Genomic DNA, 27,993 nt, shown 5'->3' with positions numbered 1-27,993 from the left:
AAAAGCAAAAACAATTTTAATAAAGACAATGTGTGCCTTCTAAAATCAAACACATTTAATACGTTTATAATACACTGAAGTTGTATCTTGTTCTTTAAAATATCTTCTCTCCAAATGACTCTGAGCCTCAATCATGAATACAGGATGCATGAAATTAAGTATATTAATATAACACAACCACTTAGTACTCTATACAGTACATTATTTACAAGACTACACAAGGCACACAGTTCATACAAGTTAAAATGGGCTATATGAAGTGTTCTCAGTTTTCAGGTATTTATCCCTGCCAGCCAGAGTGAACATTCTTTTAACATTATACTTTGGTGTCCTCCTTTGAAAAACGGACATTGAAAAAGTTAAAAATGAGTTACTATATAGGCACTGATGTATGGAAAATACACTCTGTGTTTTTACATATCGAAAGTTGGAAATACCTTTAAGCCACATATATATTTAGGCTAGAAAACTGGACAAACACTGAACAGTTTGTGAAGAATGGAAAGCCTCTTGACCAACAATTCAGATGAATATAATTCAACTATTTGCTGCACTACTAGTTTGCTTGTTAAATTAATTGCTCTGAAACCCTTTGGTTGTCAGGTACCAAAATAGTTTTGAAGTTAGAGAACTGCTTTCCCACTTAATTCTTGTGGGTGGCCCAATTCCCCATGATATTCACAGCTGAGAAGTATTTTTATGCATTTTTATCTTAAGTGATAAATCAGGAGCAAATTAAATCCTGTCTTAAATTTAAAAAAAAATGCAAATCACTCTTCAATGACTTCAGACTGTAGGTATGTAAGACAGAGACTCAGCTCCACATCTCGAATGCTGCTTTTGCTGTCACCTCTGTAACAGACTGAAATGTCTATCATTACATCAGGATTGCCCAATCTATTGACCGTGTAACCTAATGAAATAGGGATAGCCCAATCTAATGCGTATCAGATACCGTGCTTCTAAAGTCAGTCAGTAGTAGTCCTTTAAAGCAATTTTATTCCAACAAGTCAAGTATAAAAGTCTTTGTATTATATGCATATGTTTACAAAAAGCACTTCAAGGATGTCTGGTCAAACTAATGTCAGAAAATTCCAAAGTCCATACATTTTGTCCGAATTTAATTATGACAGTTACAATTAAAGCGGTAAAAAGCAAGACAAACAAATCTTGGTCTTTCTTAAATGATTACAACCTCACTCCTTGGGGGAATAAAAGTATTGTTGTGGGTTGTGCTTGTTTTTAGACAGGTGTCATCTGGGGCCATATGCTAGAGCAGTTTCAGATTTTTTCATTATCATCATTGTTGATTTTCTTAAATGCAACTGGGCTTGCTTGTTTCAAAGAAGTCTTAGAAACATCTGTGTGCATGGTAGACATGGCTATTGTCTCATAGTCATCATCCCGAGACCGGAAATCACAAAAGTTAAAGAAGAACTGTAAGTCTCTCTGGAAATTTTTGTTCAGAAATCCATAAAATATGGGGTTGACACAAGTGGATATCATTGCTGTAAGATGGCAGAGCAAGAATAGTAGATTATGGTTGCACGTAGCAATGATCTGATGATTCCAATCAAACACAGTGTTAAAGATGGTAAGAGGCAGCCAGCAGACCGCAAATGCTACCACAATGGACAACAGCATGATGTTGATTCTTTTGGTTTCACTGGACCTGTACTTATTGTCTCTCATCTTGTCCATCATATTGTTTCTCCTTTTTAAGCGTATATATATCTACAGAGAGAGAGAAAAAACAAGTTCAAATAGAACCACCAACTTAATGTGGAATTCTGTGGAAAGAAGGTTAAAATGGAAATGGCAGGGGGAAGTTTTCTTACCTTGAAGTAGCAAATAAATATAAAACAGAGGGGGCCAAAATACTGCAGCATCAAGAGGAGAGTTGTGTAAGACAACCTATGAGAGTCCGATGGAAATTTATCAAAGCACACGTACTTGTCCTTGAACGCGTCAAGTGTCACGTTCTGGAACGGTTCATCGGTCAGTACTTGATAGATGAGAAAAGGTAGAGAAGAAACCACAGCAAGGACCCAAATGACGGCAATACCTACGTAAGCATGTCTGTTATTTGGTCTCCACCCTCGTGGGTTGATTATCAGCTGATGTCGCTCCACGGCGATGAGAACCAGAGAGAAAATGGACACAGTGATCGAAACACATTGCACAAAAGGATTCAATTTGCACATTGCCTCACCAAAAACCCAGTGGTCCATTAATGTGTAGACAAATGTGAAGGGGAGACACATGATGGCAACAAGCAAGTCTGAGAAGGAAAGGTTCACTATCAGGATATTGGTAACATTTCTCATCTCCTTTTGTTTCAAGATGATTATGATCAACGCCAGGTTCCCAGAGACTCCAAGAATTATTACAGCTCCATAAGCAAGAGCTAATGTAAATATCATGGCCAAGGGCAGATGGCAATCATCACTTTCAAAAGCCAAAAACTGGGAATTCTCTGAAAAATTACATAGGATTGAATGATTTTCAACCTGGGACATTAATGTTGAATTCATTTTGATTGGTTTGGTTGTTATAGATTATTCTAGACAAATGGAAAATATGTTTCTTCAAAGCAGATCAAATATTCAGCTTATTCTTATTCTTCATATTACAATCCATTTATGAAAATTATTCTGAATTCTTCATTCCCTTGAACTGAACAATCTGTAAAGAGAAAATGACCAATGGCATTACTAATTTCACCGAAGGCAGTCAAAATGACTTCTGACTCACAGTGCTGTTTTAAGTGAAAACACTGAAATAAAGAAACAAAATGTAATCTCTATAAACACCTTTTTTTTAAAAAATAGCAGAAACACTGCCAACATTTTGAGGAAAACCTAATATTTTTAATTGGGCTAGCAACTAGCAATTGACTACATTACTACATTTTGACTCGGCAAAATACAGTAATCTGTAAATCAGTAAGGTGTGTGTAAATCTCATGCCCAAAGTCTTATATAAACCACTGTCAACAGATTCCTAAATATTGTAAAAAATGAGCTTGTAACAAAAAATTTAATGTATGGGTTAAAACATAAGATATGAAACAAAGAAAAACAGCAAAAAAAACCACATTTCCCTAATTCTTCCTCTTATATTAGAGAAATGAGATAATTCACTAAGTTGTACTAATAGCTCCACCATACACTGAACTGCTCTTTAAGGCAGACATTATTTGGCACAAGTATATTCCAAAGGAGATGACCAATACAGTGCAACATGAGAACTTTGTCCTATGAAGGACTGTGGAAGGGAGATGTCTAATCCAGAAAAGAATAGGCATGGTATAGACGTCTTCTCATATCTGAATGGGTAGCATGCACGTTAGCAAACTGGGCTTAGAATATTATGTCTGACTACATAAGCTAGAAACAGGACCAAGGGAAGTATATTAGTGTGTATTAAAAACAAAACAAATTTCACATCACTATGATGTGAACAGAAGTTTAATCAAATGAAATCAACTGCCTGCAGAACTATGGAGCGCTCCATACACAAGAGTCTGTAGCTACTACACAAAAGACTTCTGGGGAGCTCTTGCATTGTGTAGGAAGGAGATTCAACTGGATAACGCTGAAGTTCCTTCTAACTTTTAAGAGTCTATGATTTTATTAATGTCAGAAGCTTTCAAAGGATTTCTAAGGTTTTATACATGTAAATATCCTCCCTCCCCGCTAGACTGTATACCCACACAATGCAGGGGTCTACATTTTAGTGGTAATTTTGATCTTTCACGGCATTTTGTGATGCAAAGACTCTTTTCTCACCAACAGGACAAATTACAGACAATGGTGGTTTTTTAAAGTTAAAAGCTCCTTTAAAAAAAAAAATCTGATTTCCTCTAGATTGTTAAATACATATAGGAGATTAGGGATTTCTTATGTTAATTAACAGGCCATTGTGCTTGTGTTAAGAAAGGGAATTGCATTTGTTTCTTTTTTATGTGAGAATAAAGAAAATCATGCAGATTTACTTCCATTTCAAGGAGGTAAGAATTTAATGAAACATTTGCCTTTTAAGTGACACCTCTAATGAACCTTTTTTTGAGTGTTTCTGCTTTCTAGAACATGAGGTGTTTTTTATTATAAAACCACAATTTAGCTTTATAACACTGAATAAAAATAAAGATTTCCAACATTTAGAGAGAATGAAACTATTAAGACGAAGAATGATTTCAAGTGTAAATGTTTTTAGAAGCATGGCTCTCCCCTCCTCTGTGCAACAACCAGTAAATAATGACTCTTAAACTTAATGCAGTAAATTCGGTGCCTGGGTGGCTCAGCTGGTTAAGTGTCTGACTTTGGCTCAGGCCATGATTTTGCAATTTGTGGATTCAAGCCCTGCATAGGGGTCTGTGCTAACAGCTCAGAGCCTGGAGCCTGCTTCAGGTTCTGTGTGTCTCCCTCTCTCTCTCTGCCCCTCCCACCCCCCCCCCCCAAAATTAAAAAAACATCAAAAAAATTAAAAATAAGTAAATAAAAAATAAACAAACTTAATGCAGTAATTACCATTTTTCTCTCAAGAATACCAAAGGCAGAGAGATAACCTCTGTCTCTTAGTGTCTGAGAACAAACACTGGAGAATAATCTAATCTAAATAATTATCTAAAATATCTAAATCTAAATATCTAATCTAAAATAATTATCTAAATATCTAATCTAAAATAATTTCTTTTTTTATTTTGGATAATTTATCATTTTTTTAATATTCATTATTTATTTTTGATAGAGAGACAGATCACTAGCAGGTGAAGGGCAGAGAGAGAGGGGGGACACAGAATCTGAAGCAAGCTCCAGGCTCTGAGCTGTCAGCACACAGCCCAACACGGCGCTCAAACCTAGGAACTGTGAGATCATGACCTGAGCTGAAGTTGGACGCTTCACCGACTGAGCCACCCAGGCGCCCCAATAATCTAACATTTCTTTGAAAATTCCTCACTGAAGAATGCAAGAAAATTTTGCGTACTTCATATTCAGTTTGCTATCGTGATAGTCAACATGACTTAGTGAACTGTGAGCTTCTCTTCATTATTTAAAGTGAAACTCGCATGATAGAAAAGTGTATCCTCTTTATCCTATGACTTCTCTTGGTTCCCTGTCACTAAACACCACCAGAATCCTGGACTAAGACACATGTGAGTACATCCCTCAGCCTGACACTTGACGACCTCTACGTTTTGCCTCCCTCCTTGTTCCAACAGCCCCATTGTGAGTGCTCTTTTCCAGGTCCTCACAGCCCACCAGGTGCCCCCCAGCCTGTTTCAGCCTCCACGTTCATCTTCGTCTCTGCCATTGCTCTTTCCGGCTGTTCTGTCTCACCACCAATCCAAACTCTACTCATCTCTGAAAGCATCATTTAGTGCCCTTGAATCCTTAACTGGCTCCTCCCAATTATGACATAACCTCTTTTAGATAGGCAGTGTATATACCTTGTAGGACTTTGCAAATGTTAAATTTAGAATAAAAAACCGTGTTGACTGACCTAGTAGGTGCGTGGCTGAAATAGCAGGTTCTTGGGTGAATTAATCCTAACATCAATAACTCAATTCTGTCATAGTCCTTTTAACAAGCAAGATGGATGCTAATTATAATAATCATTTTATTAGGTCAGGTATATAGGGGAAAATGTTCCACTGTGTGTTAAAAAAGGAATTGTTTCTGAAAAAATTCATTAATCCAATAAATGTTTATTGAACACATTTTGTTTTTGTTTTTAATGTTTATTTAGTTTTGAGAGAGCGAGGGCATGAGTGGGGGAGGGGCAGCGAAAGAGGGAGACACAGCATCTGAAGCAGGCTCCAGACTCTGAGCCCTCACCTCAGCACAGAGACCCACAAAGGGCTCAAACTCACCAACGGTGAGATCATTACCTGAGCCGAAGTGGGATGCTTAATCAACTGAGCCACACAGACACCTCTTGAATACTTATTTTGTATCAGGCATTGTTTTAGTGGAGACAACAGTGACCTCACGGAGTGAGTTTCCAGTCTTGTGGGCAAAGAAAGCCAAGAAAAAATAAACTGGTAAAAGGGATAGTATGCCAGATGATAAGTATTCACGCAGAAAAATAAAGCAAGGAAGGGGTTCTGGGGTTGTCGGGACCTGTACTTTATTACTGGGTGGTAGGGAAGGCCTCGGTTTGCCTCAAAAGGTGGCATATGAGCTAAGACCTGAAAGTGGTGAGTGGGGAGGCCATGTTGATATGTCAGCGACTGTATCCCATGTGGAAAGAACAAAGGCAAAATCCTTGAGGCCAGAGTTTACCTGGTGTATTAAACACCAATGATAAGTAGGATAAGTAAGAGAGAGACTAGTAGGAAAATAATTAGGAAGGGTAAGCAGAAGAGGAACAGATTATGTAAGGCCTTATTCCATGGGACAGTCTGACTTCTTCTCTGAGAAAAATGAGGAACCAGTGGAGTCTTTGGCAAAGGTGTAAAGTCACAGGATTTGTTTTACATTATTACTGTAGCTGCTGCTTTCAACAGATTTAAGACAGGAAAGAGAAGTAGGGAGATTCATTAAGAGGCTAATACAATAATCCAGATTAGAGCTAGTGGAGGCCCAGACTGAGGCGTTTACAGTGCAAAGGAAGAAAAATTGAAAATTTAAATCCATTGACTTATTTTGACAAAATTCCATACATACTGGAATTAATGTAAAAGTTTTCAAATTATTACAACTACAGGCTACAGAGGCCACTTCCTGCAGATGGTTTTAAGTGAATATACTGAAATTCAACTCTGAACCCTCTGGAATTATATTTGATGGACATGCTCTGTGAGGAATAGCAGTCTTTCTATTAAGTAGATGCTAATTTAACTATACAGAAAATGCAAACTATTTTTTAAGTGTTTGCAAAGCCTCCTTTTCTAAGTGCATGTTGGGTAGTCATTCCAGTTTGGTAAAACCCTTCTGCACTGGATAAAATGTGTATTTTCGACCTACCTTAGTATAATTTCAAGAAAGAACGGTTGTCAGCAAATAATACTCAGAGAGAAAGCATTCACATAATCTTTGCAAAAGAAAAATAATGACATTCACTATTCTGATATTTAAAATAAGATATGCAACTAAAGACACTGCAAAAATTAAAAGTTGTTAAATCTCAATATAGCTGTCATGAGCAATTAGAGACAAAATAGAAATACTACATACATCATCAGATGGAAAATTGGCCCCCTTCCAAAGGGAAATTTCCTTATCCTTTCCAATTGGAATGCTGGTCTTTCACTGCTTGCTGTTCTTAGTGCTGTTACTACCTGAAAATACAGGGTTTCTGGTCATAACCTGCAGCAGATAAATTTTTTTGTATACTCACAACTGGCTGTTCACCTTATGTGTTTGGAAAAGAAATGTCAGCCTTATTACATAGAGCCTCCCAAAGTTACTGCTAGTTTATCTACATGAGTTACATAATTCTCTGTTCCTTCCTCTCCCAGGAGGGCTGGTTCAACAGACAGCTGCCTTAAAACCATAAGGAAAGAGACTAATAATGCAGTAGTCACCCACCGAAAAGCACTTAGTCTTTAGTCATAGGTGGGGTACTGGGCTGGACAGCTTTCTGCTCTCTTTACCAGGAAAGCATTCTAGAGTCTTGGGACTGACAGACACTGTTTCTCTGTCCAGGTAGTGACAAGCAAGCTTTCCATTTCCCCCTGCCTGGGGGCCACCTAGTGAGATATGCTTTTTTCGTAGGACCCAGGTAAGCATGGCAAATCTGAACGATCTGGAAAAAAAAAAAAAAAGAAAGAAAAAAAGAGAAAGAAGAAAGAAAAGAGATGTCAAAACACTCCCTCTTTGCCCTCCCCTAACTTTTTCCTGTGCTCCAGCAGTTACCAAAGAATGAAATGGGCTGGTTAAATCAAAATTCCTGCTGCCACGTTTACGTGCCCACCTTTTTTCATACAGTGTAGTTAGGTGAACTGCCCCCGATTTTCCTCATTCTTACACTTCTGGCCCCCTCTTCCATTTGCCAGCCATCTATCAAGGTCTCTCCACCCGTGATGAGACTGGCAAACAAAGCATCCAAACCAACCAAAAATAAAAGAAGCACAGCCAGTTCTCTCTGGACCAACTTCAGTTCTTAAGACATTCGCCTGTCTACCTGGAGAGACCAACTGAACACTCTTAAGCCACCTCTATCTACCTCCAGTCCATGCCCAATCTCCTAACCCTGCCGGGTTCCATCATCGCTGTTCCAAAAGGAGCTAAAGAGTTGGATGACTGAAACTCAGAAATAAAAGGCTAGAGCTCAGAGTGTCTACCGGGGCGCAGCGACAGACTGGAAGGGCCCAGCACCGACGGAGCGGGGCTCCATTCCAGCCCAGACGCAGGGAACCCACAAGTGTCCGGGGGCGCCGCGCCTGAGCTGGGGTCCGCGGGCCCCCCGCGGGACACGTGCGGTGGGACGGGGACCAAAGCGGAGAGTGGTCACTCGCCAAACCCACCCTTCCTCAGACAATCCCAGCCACCGGTTCCCTCCGCTCAAACTCCAGCGCAGCCTCTAGCGCAGCCAGCTCCAAAAAACCGTGGAAGATGCGCGAGGTCAAGGGAAGACAGCCTTACGAGAACCCGAAGAGGCAAGAACTCAGATCCCCGTCCGGAAATCCTCGCGGAGCAGGGTGCACGGATGCCGCCAACTCCCGGTTACGAACGTCGGCCCCCACCCATGGGCAGGGCTCTTGGAGTTGTCCGATCATCTGCAGCACCTTGCGACCTACCTGCACCGGGAGCCCAACTGAAAAGCTGACTCCATGCCCCACCCCAGTTTCCCAGAGTCAATTCCGGGCACTCGGCAGGTTTTTTTTCCTTCGTCTTTCATCCTCCACCCCCTCAAAAGTCCTTAACAAGGTGTAAACTTGAAACTTACCCTCTGTTGGATTCGTCGTTTTCGCCCGTTTATTAAAGCGGGAAGAATGGTAATGGAAGGGATAGAGCCGGGAGAAAAGATCCGCTGGTATTTCTCCTGCTCAAATCCTAAAGATTGATGAAGATAGGAAGAGACGCCCCCTTAAAGCCGAACTCCACCTTATCCCCGGATCACGTGACGGCGCCCCGCGAGTAGCGCCTGCTGCTCCCCCCACAAACACCTCAGCTTGGGTATACACTTCGGGGGTGCGTTGCCTAGGAATTCTGGAAGGAAGAGAAATTAAACATATCCACACGTTGTTAAACACAGACGCACGGTGCAAAGGAAAGTAAGCACTCATCCCCACAGTCCTGGACTCCCAGGAAAGCAAGACAATGTCACAGGGCTTTAGAAAGTCAGAGCCACTGTTTTCCTTTGTTTGCAGGTCAGTGCCATCTTGTGGCCGAACTTCTACCCGGCTGAAAAGCTGGAGCGTCAGCCCAAGTCAAGACTGAAAGGGGGTGTTATTTAGGAGAAAAGGAAATGTGAAATTCACCGCAACAATGTTACTAATATGTTCCTTGCTTTTTTTGGTGACCTTTGTATATTTCTCACACCAGTACCGAAAAGTTTTTTGTTTTTTGGTTTCTTTTGCCCCCATTTTAAAAGCGAACAAAGAGAAGACCTTAAAAAGCAAAAGTAGCAAATCTCGGATGAGCTAGCCTGGCCTTTGTCCTTCTTTCTTTCCACTGAGAAAATGCAGTTAGGTTTGTTCCCAGTGCCTAGCTGCTTTTTTTAGGGGAGCACGCTGAACGGAACATTTCCCTGGTGGTCAAAAAGTCAATGCCACTTCCTCGGTGCTTAATCTACCCTTGTACTGAACGTTAGGAAGAAAAGAATGGAATGTACACAGAGTACATTGACGGTAGCAAAGCCATCATGGTGCCCGGTGATTCAGGATCACTACTGATAACACTGATCTCAGACGTTGTACATAGTTGTATTCCACTCTGAAAAACCAAAGTTGTGTATTTCACTCACACTCACACACACACACACACACACACACACACACACATTATTTACTGGTGAGGATGAATAAAACTTCTTCCAAATCAAGCTGCCAAAAAAAATAAAAAGCGCTCCTAATAAAGATACAAGACACTGCCTAGGATATGCATAAAAGTTTTGTTACATAACAACTATGATTGCATTCTGTCTTCAAACCAAAAAAAAAAAAAAAATTCCAAGACAAAGGGAATGACCTAAACTTTACACTGTTAAAATATGTTTTCTTTCTCTGGCAAAATAAACAGTATTTAAAGTTCAGTATAAGTCATAGCTCATTTATTTGTATAGTGTGGTAAACATCTGGTTTTTTTTCCAGGAAATCTTTCTAAAATATTTGTATTTAGACATTTTTATATAGTTGAAAAGGGATTATGATCAAGATTTAAAATATCGTGGTCATGTAATAAATAAACTACAATAGTAGATGGGAACATACATTTTACAAAATCCTACTACTGGTTAAACAGAGTAAAATGGCAAGTATATTTTCTTTTATTCTTTTTTTTGTTTCAACTAAGGATGAAAATATAAGGCATAATTTAGGAATTTAAATTCTTTTAAAGAGCAATAACTCTAGGTTTCTAATCACCTGTCTACTCCATTCCCTCAAGTCACATTCTGAGAAGCAAGTTTGCCCCAAGGTTTTGATCATCAAACTGGCTATTCTTATTCTGCTCCAAGCATTACAAATGTAATAATTTAATTCTCCATGAAGAATACATTTTCATGTAAACATTTGTGCCATGTCAGCAAATATTTTGGAGCTGAAAATACAATCTGGACTCATTAGACACTTTCCTTTCTGTGTTTCCCAACAATGCTAAGAAAGTCATGTCTGCAAGAATGCCCCAAATAAACATGGACATTGTATTTTACCTTTCTAACTGAATTGCCATAAAGTGTCCCCCATAAGGCAAATTCATAAAGCTGCATTCTTGAAATATTAATATTAAATACCGTTCTTTGAAAGTTCATTGGTCTCAAAGACTTTTCTATGTCAAATTCTGTAATGCAAAAACAAGTTTTGAAATGCTCACCAACAGCAGCAAATTGTATAATTCTCCAGGAGTATCATTTACTAAGTACTTTTTCAAAGTGTAAAATGTAAAATAAAATTAAATTTTAAAAAGTGTAAAATCAAAAAATTCAGGATAGTATAATAACCTAATGCAACAGAAGATCCTCTTATATAATGTAATCTTATGGAAGGTTTCAAATAACATAATCTGAGTTCCTCAGAAGACATGTGTTAAAGAGTAATGTGAATTCCTCAAAAGATGTATTAAAGAGAAGATATGTGTGAAATAAAGAAATTCTTTTTCTACTCTTAAATGAACAGCCAGTTTTATACTTTCTTATTTGGAATTCAAACTAGATAAAACCTCTTCGCTAGGGAGAGAGTTTTCCATTTTGTGTATTGCCTTCTGAAATTTCCTAGCATTCTGACCTATAAACCATGACTAGGAGAATTAAATTAATGACCTGTTCTCATGTTCTCTTGGGCAAGTCTTTTGTTCTGTCATTTAAACAGAAGAATAGGCTTTCCTCATTAAATCTCTGTAGACCTTAGTTTTATCATCCAGAAAATGGTCTGGCCCTTTAAATTGCATGATTCAATGACTGCCTAGATAAAAGTGTATCACTCTACCTGCTGCTGGAATTTATCCATTGTAACTACTTTATTGGTCTCTTGATGAATTTCTGCTCCAAGAGTTAATTAAAGTTTCTAAAATGCTATTAGGCCTTGATACAGGAAAATTGTCATAAATTATCGCTCAGCTAAATCTTGATAGGCATTAACACTACATAGGAAAACTAGAACGTAGATGATATTGTAAGGAGAAAATTCCACTGGGGTAAAACTTAATATGAACCATGCTGGTGAATCAGTTCATAGTCTATGCATTAATTAGGTGTCAGTTTTTCCTTCTTTCTGTAACTTACCTATTGCATTTATTTGAATCGATGATGTCACAGAATATAGATTGCAACATTATTTTATGGACCACTGAGAAAGAGAGAAAATGCTTCCAGTAAAGCAATGACACACAATCGATTATAAAAGAATCTGAAAGTGAGAGTACTAAAATATTTTTTTAATAAAGTCCTCATCTTAAAACCAATGAAATATAGGGGGTAAAGAGTTTTGACTAAATTGGTTAGTACAATCAAATAGTCAATACAATCACTTAATTCAATTGGATTCATTGGACTAACTAATTAAGAATTATTAATTGTTTTTGGGACTTAACTAGCAGAAAGGAGTGCAAATTTTCTTTAAAATGTTACTATACAAGTATGTAGGCAAACAATTCAATATATTCCTTGTGTAGAGGAACTAAGTAATATTTATGGATTTGTTCTTGATTAGAAACGGGAATGCACTTCAAGAAAGTTCTCATTCAGTCACATAGCCCACAGACTGAGAGTATCTTTTTTAAATCTGTCAGAATAAGACTATAGAGGACTAGACTCTTAAAATTATTTAGTAAATATCCAAACATTTTACTGTAGATCTCACCTCGTCAGACACCCTTCAGACATTCAACAAAAGTATAATGTTATTTTACAAAAGTGTCACATTATGTATTTATTGCATGGTATAATGAACAGAGCTTGCCATTGTTACTATTATTTGTTTTGATTTTTGTCACTATTCACTTCATATCTCCTCTCAAAGACATGGAGTAGGAATAGCTGGTGAGAAGGACAAGTGTGAACACCACCTCTGAAACTTGTATCGTCTATGACAAGTATGTCTGACAGTTCATCTTGCCCCACTCCCCAAATCTCAGGCTTAACATTAGACCTTTTCACAACACTTTGCTTAGGTAAGTATCCCTTCTTCATTCCTTTGTTTAAAGTCTAGCTGTTGCTTTTCTTTCTCCAGATACATATAAATCTACAAAGAGGAAAAATATCTAAAGATGGGCTGGGGTATAATCGGACTCTTCTGAACCCAGGAAATTGCTTGGCTACCACTCTCTACTAGCATAGCACATAGGTGAAAATAATGCAACTGCATAGATTATTGAAACTACACACTCAAAACTTTCGTTGAACCTTAAATATCACCCCAAAATTCTTGGGCTTGAGTGACTTCCAATGTCTCTCCTTTTAGAAGATATTTCAAATTGTCACATTTCTCCCCTAGTCTCCTACCTCATATCCCATTTTCAATGGACTCCCCCTTCCTTCTGAATTAAGTAAAAATGATAGCGTATTTACTCCCTAAATTCCATATCCCTCATTTCAGCAGTGAATCCTCTCTCCCAGCTGTTTCAGCCCCCAGGCTTTGAGTCAGCCTAGCCCACTGAGTTTTCCCAGCTGACACCCGAAACACCAAGTGACAGCGACAAGCCACCACCATTGTGCTCTCCCACTCAATCCATGAGAATAAATTCCATGAGTGAGTTGTTGTCTTATTCCACTAAATTTGGGAGGTTTGTTACACAATAATATAAGTATAACACCTGTTTATTCAACAACTCCGTTTTCTTGGCTCAATACTAAAACGAAAACAAAAATAAAATTGCTCACTCTTTCATTGTAACTCCCTCACCCATGTCATTGCTTTTGTAGTTGCTTCTCTTTCTGGTAACTTCTCCCAAAATAAAAAAAACATTTACTGTCCTCTCATTTGCTCCTCAAATATGGCCCACCTACCCACCTCTGCCCATAACACCAATGACCAAAGCCCGTGGACACAATTCAGACTTTATTATATTTATTCTTTATGTTGCATTTGACTCTTTACACCATCCTATGCTCTTGGAATCTTCTTTTCCTTTGACTTCATGAACTCCACACTGCAGGCTTTACTCATCCCCTCCTGGATGCTCCTCAGTCTCCTCTCCCAGGATCTGCTGTCTCTCTCTACTTCTTTAGCTGTTTTCCTTCCCAGGACCCTACTATATAAATCGGCCCAAGATGGCACATGTGTATTAGCTTAAAGTGGCCCCCATATTGTTTTCTTCTTCACAGCAGGCTACGACGATTAGCCCAAAGCCAGACAGCACCAAACTCAAATTCTCACACATCTAATTGCTTTAAATTAATTTTAATATGTATATTTTTAACCAGTTAGAATCCATCTACTTTTCATACTCTGAGAAGCTGAACCCATCATGTGTAAACCAGAGATGAAACAAATCCTATCGCCATGACAGATACCAAATGGTTGCTGCCCTTTGGAGCTTTCTGAACCAAGTCTCCCCACTTGGCCACTGAGGGATGTCACCTAGATAAATAAGCCCACTCTCTATTTTCCCATTCTCCCCAAGAGTCCCCTGTCCTATCTCTCTTCTGGATGTAGCACCCCTGGATGAGCTGTTATCTCTGGAGGCACTGTTGCTGGGAGAGACTTCCCATCATGCAACTCTGTCCAAGACCACCACCCAAAAAGGCTTGTGTGTTACTGCCTTTTGTGGTCTTGTCTCTTCCTTGATTGACCAGACAGCCCCAAATTTATCATCTCATTCTTAATCTTCTCCTTTTTTTAAACCCTTAATGCATAATCATATTCTTTGCCATCAATTACATGCTTGTATACTCATAACCCTAAATCTCTCTCTAGAGGACAGATCTCTCTCAGGCTTCATTGGCAAATTCTCTTCTCAGTCAGTAGATGGGATCTCAGTCATTGTCATCATCTCTATCCCTCAAACCAGAATCTAAGAATTGTCCCGTGTTTCTCTCTCACACCCTCAAATTCAGTTGCTCACACATTCCCATTGATTTTACCCCCTAAACATGTCTCAGATGTGTTCTTTCATATCCATCAAGCTGTACTTCTTTGTCTGCAAAATGGTCTCTCTGCCTCAGTGGCTTTCACAGCCCTCTAGTAATATCCCTCCCCAGCTTAAATAGTCGAGTTGCTCTCTGAACCCTTCAAGTGCCATGTCCTTTTAACCAATATTTTCAGTATCATCCTCCACCACTTCCCACACACTCAGGCATACTGAACTATTTGTATTTCTCCAACTGGAACACCCTCTCTCGCCTTGATGCTATTTCCCCACTTCGTACTTGCCCATCCCTGCCATTTGGAGCTTTAACTTTCATCAATTCCTCCTCAAGCTTCAGTTCAAGGATCTTGTCTACTATGAAGCCCTCTTTTATATCTCTCAATCTCCCCAAATGCCCCCATACGCTGAATGTGTCTTATTTATATTCCGGCAGGACTCTAAGTTTATTTCTAACACAGAATTTAGTACGCTATATGTAATTAATTATTTATTTGCACACATTTCTGGAAGGTAGTGGCTACTCTTTTCATCTCCTTAAACGCACAGCCCAGAATTCTATCTGGTGTATCATAAGATACTGACAAAAGTTCTCCTGAAGGGCTGAAGAACAAGGAATGAAGTAGGATAACGCAAACTATGAACATCACAAACCAAACCCATTTGTTCATCTCAAACATTTAAAAATGTCTTGGGCATTTTAGTTATGGTGGATTATTGCTATTTTTATACATACACATATTACATGTATACATATACTTTACATATCTGTAAATATATATTTTATACATATATATCTTACTGTATACTTGTCTTGATTCTTCTCATATTCTTTATTTTTTTATGTATTGATTCTGCTTTCCCCATTAAGTGTAAGCTTGAAAAATGAATCCTACTGCCTTTAAAAATGCATATAATGTGTAATGAAAATGTCTCATAACTTTTTCTACTTGCTGAATAATATACTTTTAAAAGCTGAAGTACCTGTGAGCGTGATAAGAATAAGAATATGGCAACAGATACATTTTTGAAGAGCATATCATTTAACCGCCATTTAATCAACTTTTGATTCTGGGCTTTTGCTTTGAGCACCTCTTTAAACATTCTTTTTAAAGACTATTCAAAACAAACCATCAAAAACAAACAAACCATTTCTCTTTCATTTCCATTTAAATATAGTAAAGCTATATTTAAACTTGTAAGTATGATTTAAAATACTAACCATGAAAATTTAGCTAAGAAATGGAAATTTATATTAAAAAGCAATATTGGGGGGAGCTTATCAACACCACCACTTCTTGTTTTGATTTACAGAAGGGAAGAATATATGGCCTATATATGGATTTACATGATAGAAATATTATGTCTTCTTCTTCTTTTCTGTATCTTGTGCTGAAATTTTTAAAATGATATAATTAGATAAAGAATCATTTGTTGGGGCACCTAGGTGGCTCAGTTGGCTAAGTGCCTGACTTCCGCTCAGGTCATGATCTCACAGTTCATGGGTTCGAACCCTGCGTCGGGCTCTGTGCTGACAGCTCAGAGGCTGGAGCCTGCTTCCGATTCTGTCTCCCTCTCTCTCTCTCTGCTCCTCCCCCATTCACACTCTGTCTCTCTCTCTCTCCAAGAAAAAAAAAAAGAATCATTTGTTCATATGTAAGACATCCACATTTTTTAATAAGAATGTATCAAGTATCATTATATAGTTATTATAGCTGCAGGGAAGAGAATGTGCCAGTATAATGGAAAACTATCAACAGTATTTTCTTCTTTTTTTCTAATATGGAGAGGAGAGAAACAATTTCTATGACCATAACATTTTTCTGAAGATCCAAAAAGTGTCTTTTTCTACACATATGTCTATAATGCATACTTCTTAAAGGCATAAAGTCATAGGTAGTCAGAGCTCAAAGGGGATTCCATATCTACTAGTCAAAGCATTTCATTTTACAAAGAAAGTGAAGACTAAAAAGGTCAAGTGTTTCGTCTAAAGCCCGGCCAGTAATTTGGAATAAAACCTGGATGAAATCCAGGTGTTCTGGTTGTGTCCATTATACAAATACATTTGTGATTTGTGCTTGTATAACTATATATATATGTGTATCACATATATGTGTTTATGTATTTTTAACATGGCAAATTTATTTTAAAAAAAGAACCATACATCTTGTTTGGAAATCAGTCACTATTTTATGCTTAATGATTTAATCGTTAGAAAATCAAAAGGAAAGATAAAGTGTTGCTTAAGTAGCACAGTGCTTGTCAGAAGAAGGCAATTATGTGTTTATAGTGCCCCCTTAGGACCTCAAAATTATCATCGAATTATCTGGGAAAATGGCTCTATGCACTCGACATTTTGGATTCATATTTTTTTTGTTTTCGTTCCTTAAAACAATTGCCTGTATTTCACAATTATGTTAGTTTCTTGTTTTAAGTCCTAAATATTGATTATATGACAAACTATAACAATTCCAAAGAAATCAATGCATCAATCAGCATCACAAAAACATTTTTGGTAATACCCAGAAATGGCCCTTCCCACATCTTTTAAGAATTAAGGATTTAAATTTACCATGATAGAAACAGTGGCAAAAGAAATGTTCTTTATGAATGTAACATTCTTCATGAATGTAACATTCTTCATGAATGTAACATTCTTCATGAATGTAACAAAAATCTTCACAGAAATAAAATGCATCACATAAAGTAACACTATTTTTCTACTTTATTTGTCACCACTATTCCTATATATTCCTATATATCAACATTACATATCATTTGAGATTATGTTAAAGCACTTTAGTATTCATCCTTCACAAATGGTCCCTGTTATTAAAATACAGCAATAACTTTGACAAAAACAACAGACATGTTCCTCAGAGAAATGTCACTCCAAGCATTGTTTGGAGAGTGTTTTATTATTCAATAATTTGTCTTAGGAGTCCGAGTGATTTTAACTTTCACCTTTAGAGATATGCTTTCTTTCATAACTGATGAAGAACCATGAGAACTGGAAAACACCCAGTTTAATTTCGTAGCATGCATAAAATCCAACTTAATTTCCCAAATGAGTATTTTATAAATACTGAGTAGCAAAAATATATAGAGCAGAAGTGGACATTACTATCTGTGTTCCCAGAGGTAGTACTTTACCTGCTTCAATTGACTCCATAAAATAGGAACAAAATTACTTATTATGGTCTACAAAGAGTGATGATGATTAGTTTTGAATCCCTCCTGGGAACTTTGAAGATAAAAGCACACTGATCTTCATATCTTCCTCTTTATGTAGCATACTGTTGGAATTTCAAGTTGACAGTATCTTAGAAAAAAAAAAGATTCTTAATAATTTGTTTATTCCATGTATGTTGAATGTGTATTTAAAGAAGAGATTCTGACTCCCTTTTTGAGGCTTGCATGTTTGTGTATGCAGTGGGAAAGGAATGGTGGGTTAATCAAAATCTCCATCTCAATCACATGTTGGCCTTTTATTTTTAATACTCTAATAATAATAGTTACTTCAACCTAAGGGTTGATATTATAAAAAAAAAAACAAATTAGTGGAAAAGAAAACAATAAAATCCATCTTGTATTTTTAACATACAAAAGCTTGCACCATAGCTAATATTTTAGAAGATAGTCACAATGGGGTTCATTTAGAAGTTGTTTTAAAGACAATGCATATTTGAAGAAGGTATGTATTATAACCGTGCAACGGATGGAAGCATAGACATTTATGTGGCAATGTGTAGTGCAGTAACCATGCAGATGTTGGAGTTAAGAAAGTCTAAGAACCAAACTTTGTTTTCTCACCAGTCCCCCCGTGTTGACATTACCATCCCTCAGCTCACCGACTGCAGGATCCAATGGGCCTGCTCAGACTGACTATTCTGTCAAGCATTTGGGGAGAATGTACTAGAATTCTAGAAATAAAACAGAAAAGAATGGGATAGGAACTGGATTTGCCTGAGGTATTTAAAAGCTCTTGGATGCCTTTCTAGCTGACACAATGACAATGTATAGATCCCTTGGGTGTCATATGTTAAAATTCAGCAGAGAAGAGGCACAAGAATTTTGGTCGACTTCTAGGGAAACCACTACGGTTTGCTGCCTCCAGAAATTACATTTACAAATCGCCTTGCTCCCAAGAGACATGGTCCTCTCCAGTTTACAGAATGCCTGCCCCATTGGATTGCACCAAACACCAAGCACTCCATGCTATGATTGTCACATAATCATTTTCAGTTTTGAAATATACAACAAATACAATCTTCCTCCTGCAAGGCCATGGTCAAAAACATAGGGATCTCTACCTCCAATCTCTTTCTCCAGTGTGTCTCTCCATCCCTCTCTCTCGCCACTCCCTGCCTCTTACACGCACACGCGCGCACACACACACACACACACACACACGTACACGCACACCGGGCAGAGAAGCCTAAAATACCTGCCAACTAATGACTGACAAAAATAAGGCCAACCTGCACCACAGATTGGGAAACACTGAGGATGGGAATCACATTGAGGAGAAACAGAGGGCTAAGTTTTGTGGTGTTTTTTGGTTAATGAGTTGGGTTTTTTGTTTTGTTTTGTTTTTTAAGAAAAAAACCCATCACAATTCTTTATTCCCGAGTCTTCTTTATGTTACTGAAAAGCCCTGGGAAACGTGGATCCCATTTCACCCTCACTTCTCCGCTCCACGCCGATTGCCCACTCCCACAACTACTTCTCCTTAGAAGTGGGAATAAATCCTTTTTCCTGTTCTCCGCGATGGATCAAATTGCTGACCCCTTTGTGTCCCCTGCCCCTCCAGAATAGCCTCTCCACCTAGACTTCTCCCTTGCTCACTCCAAGAGGGTGGGAGAAAGAGCAGCATTCTGTTTTGGTTTTGGTTTTCATTTTTTCCGAACAAAGGGAAAACCTGGGCCTTGAAGCTTTTTCTCAGGGAGCCTAAGCTCTGAGAGGTACCCCTGCACTCCCACATCAGCTCAAGCCTCCGAGTTCACTTCACCAGGCTGGGGACACAACCGGCAAAAATCTCCCAGCTCGTCAAGTTAACTTGGCCTCGGCCAGCAACCAGAGGCCAGGGTGACGGGGTACCCTGCCGGGGGCCTGCAGCTTCCTCCTGGGGCCCCAAACAGCAAGGTAGGGGCTGGGATGCCCCGACCCCGGGCTTGGGGAGAAGCTGGCGCGGAGCAGGCGCCCTGGAGCAGGGTCTCTGGGGTCCCGGGAGCAGTCACGTGTTCCCGAGGCGCCTCTAAAACCCCCGCTGCTCCCCGCTCCTTCCTCCCTACCCCCACCACTTTCCCACCGCCACCTTCAGGTCCTCCCCCTGCAGCCGCCGCTCGCTCGGGCGCAGGAGCGACCGCGTTCCCGGGAACCGAGGCACCAGCACCGGCCCGGGAGCCCCGAGGTACGGGGTTCAGCCTCTCCCCGCCGCTCCCTTCCACGCGGGGGTGGGCCTGCAGGGAGGGGCCGAGGCCGTTTCTGGCTCGCGCGGCTAGTCCGCTCCGGGCCCGGGAGCCGCACCCCTGTCCCCGGTCCCCGGTCCCCGGTCCCCGGGTGTATTGGGATCTCCCGAGATGGAGGGTGGGGAAGCCCAAGGCAGCGCGGTGAAAAAGTGGGGATTTGGGGGTGGCCGAACAGTCAACTGTTAGGCTTGAAGGGAGAGCAGGGAAGGGACCAAGCGGAATTCTTTAGTGCGGGGCAAGTACTCACCCGGGGTGGAACTGGCGCTGGCCGAACCCAGGAGGAGTGTCCGGAATCCGAGCTGGAGCTTGGTCAGGAGGAGGCGGGAGGGGGGTGCGCGGGGACCTAGCGCTCCCCCTGGGTGCGAGCCCCGGGTGCAGCCCGGCTGGCGTCCGAGGCAAGGGAACGGCAGCCCGCGGGGTGCTCGGCTAGTGCACAGCCCTAGCCGGGCTCTGGCGAGGTCCCGGGGCGCAGTCCACCGGGCTCCACACGGGCAGTTCCACCTGCCGCGCGGTCCCGCAGCTGGCCGCAGACCCGGAGGCAGCCGCGCGCCTGGATTTGCGCTCCTGTTTGCAAGGTGGCCTCAAATGACAAATGCGAGCAATACCAGACATCCATACACCTCGAATTCCACCAACAGGGAATTTTTATCCCCAAGTTCACAGACCTTTAGTTTATCTTTTAAAGAAACTGAACCATTGTGTTGGATCAAAGTCGAAAGACTTGGCCACAGATCATGGAATAGCCTGAGGCTTTCAACAGAATTTTGAGTCCGAATGCAATTTAAAATTTCAGATTTCTCAAGGGAAGAGAAACTCTGCTGTTAGACTTGAGAAGGGAGGGTGGCGCGTGCCTGCGTGTTTGTCAGCTGAGCAGAGCTGTATTTATCTTTCCAACTCAAATTTTGCCAGACTCTAGCTTTAAAAATAAATCATGGGAATATTGGAGAACATGGAATCTCGCCATTGTTCCAGGATGATAGCAAAATCGGCGATAGTTGATATTCTACCATTGCTAGAGGAAAAAAAAAATTCATGTATTTTATTCTTTTGTGTGTGATTGGCATCCTCTGTGCAAAGATGTGCATTTTCATAAGACAGGAAATTATCTTAACAAAGGAACCTTATTTAAATATATAAGCTGTCTTTTAGAATCCTCTGAGTTCCCCCCTATTATTCTTTTTAAGAGCTATCTACCTCACATACTTAAAGTCTATTGGGAAGATTTCATTTGTCTCGGTGTCAGATATAGATCGATTTTTATAAGAAAATTACAATATCAGAAAATTACACTAAGTCTACAAAGACTTTTTCACAGTCACCACACTTTGAGGAAGAACTTATATTTTTCCACTTTTTACTGTGAGGGTTGAAGTTGGATGTACAGCCCTGTGGAAACTGATGGTGAGAGAGAAAACTGGGTACGAAAGAAGAAAAGCTCATAAGTAAGCACAACAAAGGTTTCACACAGTCAGCATCAAGCTTCCTCTAAAATAATATTTCACTTTTCAAACATTCTTTCTGGTTACATCTCATAATTTGCTTAGCACTCTGAGATGAAGGAAAATACACATACTGCATTACTTTTATTATGTGTAAAGTATGTTGCATAAGATTGTACAGTGTTCATTATAACACTTGTTGAAAAGCAGATCATTATTAAACAGATTTACATTTCCATTATATGTTTGCTTATTGTGCTTTTCAGGGAAGTGAAGGGGTAAGTTTAAGAAAAGAAATCCTTTGTGGTTTTGGGTTTTTTTTTTTTTTTTTTTCATTTTAAAGTAGTTCCTCTACCTTTGATTTTTCAATTAAAGAAAAAAAAAAAAGACAAATCTTATTGGACAACTATTTCCTACTGTTTAAACCCTCCCCTGGCTATTGTCAGGGAGGAAGAAATTTTTCTTTGTCCAAAGTTCTTCTAGTTGGACTAAGAATTAAATTTCCCTGAGACAGATTAACAGGAGAAAATCAAATTTAGTTTCCTACCTATGGGAAATCTACACAGACATGGAAATTCCAAAGACAGGCAAAATGAGGCATATGTGTCATCCTAGGCTAAGGAGAGGGGTAAGGGAGGAAAGCTACTAGCAGGAAGGTAGGAGATGTTTGGAAAACAAAGGTTGCCCTGTTATACAGTTAAGTTTCTTAGGTAAAAAGGAATCTCTATAAATAGCTCTTTTGTGGGTACAGGTCCCCTATCTAAAATTTTTTAGGCAGTTGGTGGGGAGGTCAAAGTTTCTTCCTGAGTCTTTTGGGTCTTGATTATTTTCAGCTCAAAATAATCTGCATGCCAATGTGTGGTCCATTTTGGATAGCCTGCCCTGGGTGGGGGGAGCCCTATAAGAGGGCACTTTTAAAGAAATAGCTCTGCATCCCCTTTCTTCTCCCCCTATTTGCAATATCTCTCGTGAGAAGTCATTGGAGCAAAGATTCACAAAATGCTCATTTAGTGCAGAGCATCATGTTAGGTGTCATGTGTATTTTTATGTTTAGATGGGATGGATCGGTTTGTGTTAGAGGAACAGCAGCACAGTCACACTAAAATAAAATGAATGTTAAATGAATGAATGTTAGGAGAGGGAAAAAACATAAGAAAAAATGATAATTTATCAATCTGTCAATAGGTACAAGTAAGCATCCATGATTTTCAGCAACAGTGTGTTTGTGCCATAGTAAAAAAGTATATCACTAGCAATCAGGAGAATGTCATTCATTCATTCATAATCCATTTAGGGCCTTTTATATCTCAGGCACTTGCAGTCTATAATTAATTACTTGTTGTGTAGCCTTGAATTAACCCCTGGAAATATTACCACATAGTACCTTGTATTTGTTACCTTTATGCCAGAGCCTAGCAGAGCACCTAGCACGTCAGCTGTTCAGTAAATGCTAGTTGAATGAATAAGGGAAGGAACTAATCTTAGCTCTTCATTAGTAAAAGGAGCCTCCCCTTTAAAATTGTATTTAAAGTAGAGTTTTTTAAGGAGGGCAAGAAGTGTTGCCCTCAGTGTTTCCCGTGTCCAGTGAATACTTAGGACGACATTTCCTTCATTTGCTTACTGATAAGGCAGTGGTTTTTATAATGTAATGAACTGAGGATTTTATGGACATGTATTGTTAGAGAAAAATTTTAGTGACACGATGCAATCTGATGTATTTCTTTTACATTTAAATAAAAACATGTTATAAATATTTTTTGCTATTTTAGTTTTATGTTGCTTATGTGATAGCCTTTATGACTGAAGATGCCTCATTTAAAATTTTAAAGTGCTAAACTATCACCATTGTCTATGGATGTATCTCCTCATTTCATTTTAGGGCCATTTGAAAACCTGTCTAATTTCAGTGGTTCCTATATATATGTCTATGTAAAAAGATACACACACACACACACACACACACACACACACACACACACATATATAGACCTATAGTCACACTCTATCCTGAATTTTCCTATATTCCCCAAATGATTCATTTCTATTATTTCAAGGTTGGGAAAATTAAACTATTTTCTTAAGTGATAAATAGCAAGTGTTTACTTAGTATCCTCTATGTACAACATAATTCTCTTAAGCACCATTACTATCATAAAAAGAATTAAGATGTTTCCTTTATCTCCATTACAGTCCAATGGAGAAGACTGACCACTGCATTGGAGACAATCTGAAGTTAAGCCTCAAAACCCCATTGTTTCTATTACCCCAAATTATGTTGCATTTCCTCTTCCTTCAAAAAATTGTGGAGAGTAATATTTTACTTTAAAGGAGCATCATCCTCCAGTTACATGCCCCAAGAACACACAAAGCCATTGTAGAATCATCTATGCAACTTCTCTTTTGTCCTTACCTTGGTAGTAGAAAAAGCAATCAGTAACCACAGATCTACAACAAAAAAGGATTGTTTCAAGAAAGCGAGTCAAAAGAAGAATGAATAAGCAGGATACAGAGGAACAACCTGTACACGTTATAAGTACAAATAGGATTATAAACAAGGTAGATGAAACCAGGGGTTATCAGAACCCAGGAAATTAGGCAAAAAGGCCAGTCAAGGCTACTTTGATTAGAAGCTCACTAATCCATTCAGAGTAGTTACTGGGAGGCAATTATCTGATAATATGATGAATAAAATGATTCAGTAGGCCACGTGAGTAACTTTTTTTGTTTACATTTTTTTTTAAGTTAATTTATTTTTGACAGAGACAGAGTGCGAGCATGAGCTGGGGAGGGACAGGGGGAGAGAGGGAGGAGACACAGAATCCTAAGCAGGCTCCAGGCTCCAAGCTGTCAGCACAGAGCCCCACGCGGGGCTTGAACTCACAAATTGTGAGATCATGACCTGGGCCTGTCTCTCTATGTCTCTGAAAAATGAATAACCTTAAAAAATAAAAAAATTAAAAAAATTAAAAAAGAGGACAAGAGGTCCCTTTTGCCTCTTACTGATATATTATAGACAGTTTGTGTTTCATCAGGCAATACTGTCAAATCTCCAGTATGTAGCAATAAATAAGAAATACCATTGTGCTATTAATAATATTACATTATTAATTTTGTTTGAAATGAAAAAACTTATTATGGGGTATGATATTGGTATTACTTATACATTTAACTTTAAGATATAAATTTTCATTCGGCCATATGGATGTATTCAATCTTTTTAAAGCTGAAAATTATTTTCACTTTTTAACTTAAAAAGTAAACAGGTAATTTTTTTTTAAACACTAGCAGACTGCTGGCCAGTGGCTATCCTAATTCATGATAATCTGGCACCTCTTAAAGGACTAAGAATTGATCATGGAATGACTGCCATCCAGTATTGTGCACACGGAGTCAACAGTACAGCTTGATAAACACTTATTAAGTGCCTACTGTATACACCTAAGTCCTGGGGTGATCTTTCTACACTTGAGAAGCTTAAATTTGAACAAGATAATATTTAAGATACTAGACACTTGTTTGAATTTTTCATTTTTCCATAAATATTTATTTAGCACCCACGATGGTGAAGTTATTGGGCCATGGATTGTGGTAGATGCCACAGTGAATAAAGGACAATTTTCTGCTTTTCCATTGCTTATAAATAAATAAGGGAGGCTGCTATGCATTTTAATTGCATAGCAAAGCAAATTGTGACATTCGCATCAGACAGCTATAAACAGAGCAGTATGGGGGTTCCAAAGAGGAGATCACATCCAGTTGAGTAGACTAAGGAATACTTTAGCATAGGTGACTTTTAAGTTTGACCTTGATTGAAGTTGGAAATGAAGGAATGTTTAAGGTAAGATTATGTGACTACCCCATGAGTAGGCACCGTGACAGGATAAATAATAGCAATGAGCTGTTGTAAATTAGGTATCTTGAAGCTCTTACATATATTTGCCTTTTCCTTCCCTTTCGTCATATCTACATAAATTTAAAAAACAAGGTTTGCTATTTTACAACACATTAACACACCACAGAAGTGATGGTAGGCTTAGATTTACTGTAATTGTTATTGGCTGATATTTGCTGTGCTCTTAGAACCAGTTCAAGACCTCCCAAAACTTTTTTGGGAGATTAGTAAGGTAACAGGAGCAAATTGTAAAATTTAGTTTCCCTCTCAGTGTATTAATTTATAGTGGTCACGTAACTTTTTTTTTTAAGTTGGTAACTAATGTCTTTTTATTCCAAGCAGGACTGTGATATGGATTTAGAGCTCCAGGACTTTTATAACAAGACACTTGCCACTGAGAACAGTACTGGGGCCCCTCGGAGCTCTGATTTCCCAGTGTGGGATGACTATAAAAGCAGTGTAGATGACCTGCAGTATTTTCTGATTGGACTTTACACATTTGTAAGTCTTCTTGGTTTCATGGGGAATCTCCTTATTTTAATGGCACTCATGAGAAAGCGTAACCAGAAGACTACAGTAAACTTCCTCATAGGAAATTTGGCCTTCTCTGATATCTTGGTTGTGTTGTTTTGCTCACCTTTCACACTGACCTCCGTCTTGCTGGATCAGTGGATGTTTGGCAAAGTCATGTGTCATATTATGCCTTTTCTTCAGTGTGTTTCAGTTCTGGTCTCAACTTTAATTTTAATATCAATTGCCATTGTCAGGTATCATATGATAAAACATCCTATATCTAATAATTTAACGGCAAACCACGGCTACTTCTTGATAGCTACTGTCTGGACGCTAGGTTTTGCGATTTGTTCTCCCCTTCCAGTGTTTCACAGTCTGGTGGAACTTCAGGAAACATTTGGCTCAACACTGCTGAGCAGCAGGTATTTATGCGTTGAGTCGTGGCCATCCGATTCATACAGAATTGCTTTTACCATCTCTTTATTGTTAGTTCAGTATATTCTGCCCTTGGTGTGTCTAACCATAAGTCATACCAGTGTCTGCAGGAGTATAAGCTGTGGGTTGTCCAACCAAGAAAGCAAACTAGAAGAAAATGAGATGATCAACTTAACTCTTCATCCATTCAAAAAGAGTGGGCCTCAGGGGAAACTTTCCAGCAGCCAGAAATGGAGCTATTCATTCATCAGAAAACACAGAAGAAGATACAGCAAGAAGACAGCGTGCGTGTTACCTGCTCCAGCAAGACCTTCTCAAGAGAACCATTCAAGAATGCTTCCAGAAAACTTTGGGTCTGTAAAAAGTCAGCTCTCGTCATCCAGTAAGTTCATACCAGGAGTCCCCACCTGCTTTGAGATGAAACCTGAAGAAAACTCAGACGTTCATGAAATGAGAGTAAACCGTTCGATCATGAGGATAAAAAAGAGATCTCGAAGTGTTTTTTATAGACTAACCATATTGATATTGGTGTTTGCTGTTAGCTGGATGCCACTACACCTTTTCCATGTGGTAACTGATTTTAATGATAACCTTATTTCAAATAGGCATTTCAAGTTGGTGTATTGCATCTGTCATTTGTTAGGCATGATGTCTTGTTGTCTGAATCCTATTCTGTATGGATTTCTTAATAATGGGATCAAAGCTGATTTAATTTCCCTTATACAGTGTCTTCATATGTCATAATCCCAAATGTTTATCAAGGAAAGAACAAATGTTGGGATGGTCTAAAACACATTCACAATAACTATTTATGTATAGTAAACACGTTTTAGTAACATGAAATTCAATTTATGTATAAGAGTTCTGGATTTGAATGTCAATTCATAATATATGGAAGATAATTTTCATGTGTTATATATAATATGATGAGTTCATTTAGTTACATAAAGTCAATGTCAGTACACTCTGTAATTTCATTTTAAATATGGGGCACCTGGGTGGCTCAGTCGGTTGAGTGTCCGACTTTGGCTCAGGTCATGATCTCGCTGTCTATGAGTTTGAACCCCGCGTTGGGCTCTGTGCTGACAGCTCAGAGCCTGGAGCCTGCTTCAGATTCGGTGTCTCCCTCTCTCCCTGCCCCTCTGCCACTTGTGCTCTGTCTCTCAAAAACTAAATAAACATTTAAAAAAATTAAATAGTAGTTATATTAAGTTTCATTTAATCTTGTCTTGTAAACGAATAAATTGTAATTTTTATTTAAAATAAAAGTTATACCGAACCAACTCAGTATTTTTGGTTGAAAATTATAATAAGCAAAAATATTTTTCCTAAGGATCATTTAATTTCAAATGTGAGGAATATATATTATTTATCTTCAATTCCACTTCACAGGCTTCTTAATATTTAGGTTGTGAAAATACCAAAAACATTTAGGATGCTCAGCAAATCATAACAAATGACACATGTATGCCCAAGTCATGATCAAAATTGTAAGCACTGGGTACACTTTTGGCAAGAAAACACTTATTTCCTGTTATTGATAATTGGTCAGA

General features: G+C 38.8%; 2 protein-coding genes across 7 annotated transcripts; one reads left to right on the top strand and one right to left on the bottom strand.

Moving 5' to 3' along the window:
• Positions 1 to 33: 33 nt before the first annotated feature.
• Positions 34 to 20,532, bottom strand: NPY1R (neuropeptide Y receptor Y1). Of its 5 annotated transcripts, XM_019441095.2 has the most exons (6): positions 20,409 to 20,532; positions 11,890 to 11,953; positions 8,896 to 9,158; positions 7,182 to 7,285; positions 1,839 to 2,685; positions 34 to 1,734 (listed from the first exon to the last, which is right to left on the bottom strand). In XM_019441095.2, exons 5-6 carry the CDS (start codon positions 2,532 to 2,534, stop codon positions 1,282 to 1,284), a joined length of 1,149 nt encoding a protein of 382 aa, XP_019296640.1. In that variant the 5' UTR covers positions 2,535 to 2,685; positions 7,182 to 7,285; positions 8,896 to 9,158; positions 11,890 to 11,953; positions 20,409 to 20,532; the 3' UTR covers positions 34 to 1,281. The 5 variants fall into 5 exon arrangements, with proteins under 5 accessions (XP_019296640.1, XP_019296641.1, XP_019296639.1 ...); XM_019441096.2 differs by lacking the exon at positions 11,890 to 11,953; XM_019441094.2 differs by lacking the exons at positions 11,890 to 11,953; positions 20,409 to 20,532 and adding an exon at positions 7,536 to 7,752 and having other exon boundaries at positions 8,896 to 9,906.
• Positions 19,513 to 27,723, top strand: NPY5R (neuropeptide Y receptor Y5). Of its 2 annotated transcripts, none has more exons than XM_019441092.2 (2): positions 19,513 to 20,103; positions 25,835 to 27,723. In XM_019441092.2, the coding sequence occupies exon 2, from the start codon at positions 25,844 to 25,846 to the stop codon at positions 27,182 to 27,184; it is 1,341 nt and encodes a 446-aa protein (XP_019296637.1). In that variant the 5' UTR covers positions 19,513 to 20,103; positions 25,835 to 25,843; the 3' UTR covers positions 27,185 to 27,723. The 2 variants fall into 2 exon arrangements, with proteins under 2 accessions (XP_019296637.1, XP_019296638.1); XM_019441093.2 differs by having other exon boundaries at positions 25,832 to 27,723.
• The last annotated feature ends 270 nt before the right edge of the window (positions 27,724 to 27,993 follow it).

The sequence above is a fragment of the Panthera pardus genome, unplaced genomic scaffold (assembly GCF_024362965.1).
Source record: "Panthera pardus isolate Hobbes unplaced genomic scaffold, ASM2436296v1 HiC_scaffold_13, whole genome shotgun sequence".
In the NCBI taxonomy this organism is placed as follows: Eukaryota; Metazoa; Chordata; class Mammalia; order Carnivora; family Felidae; genus Panthera; species Panthera pardus.
This window is presented reverse-complemented; position numbering and strand designations above follow the sequence as displayed.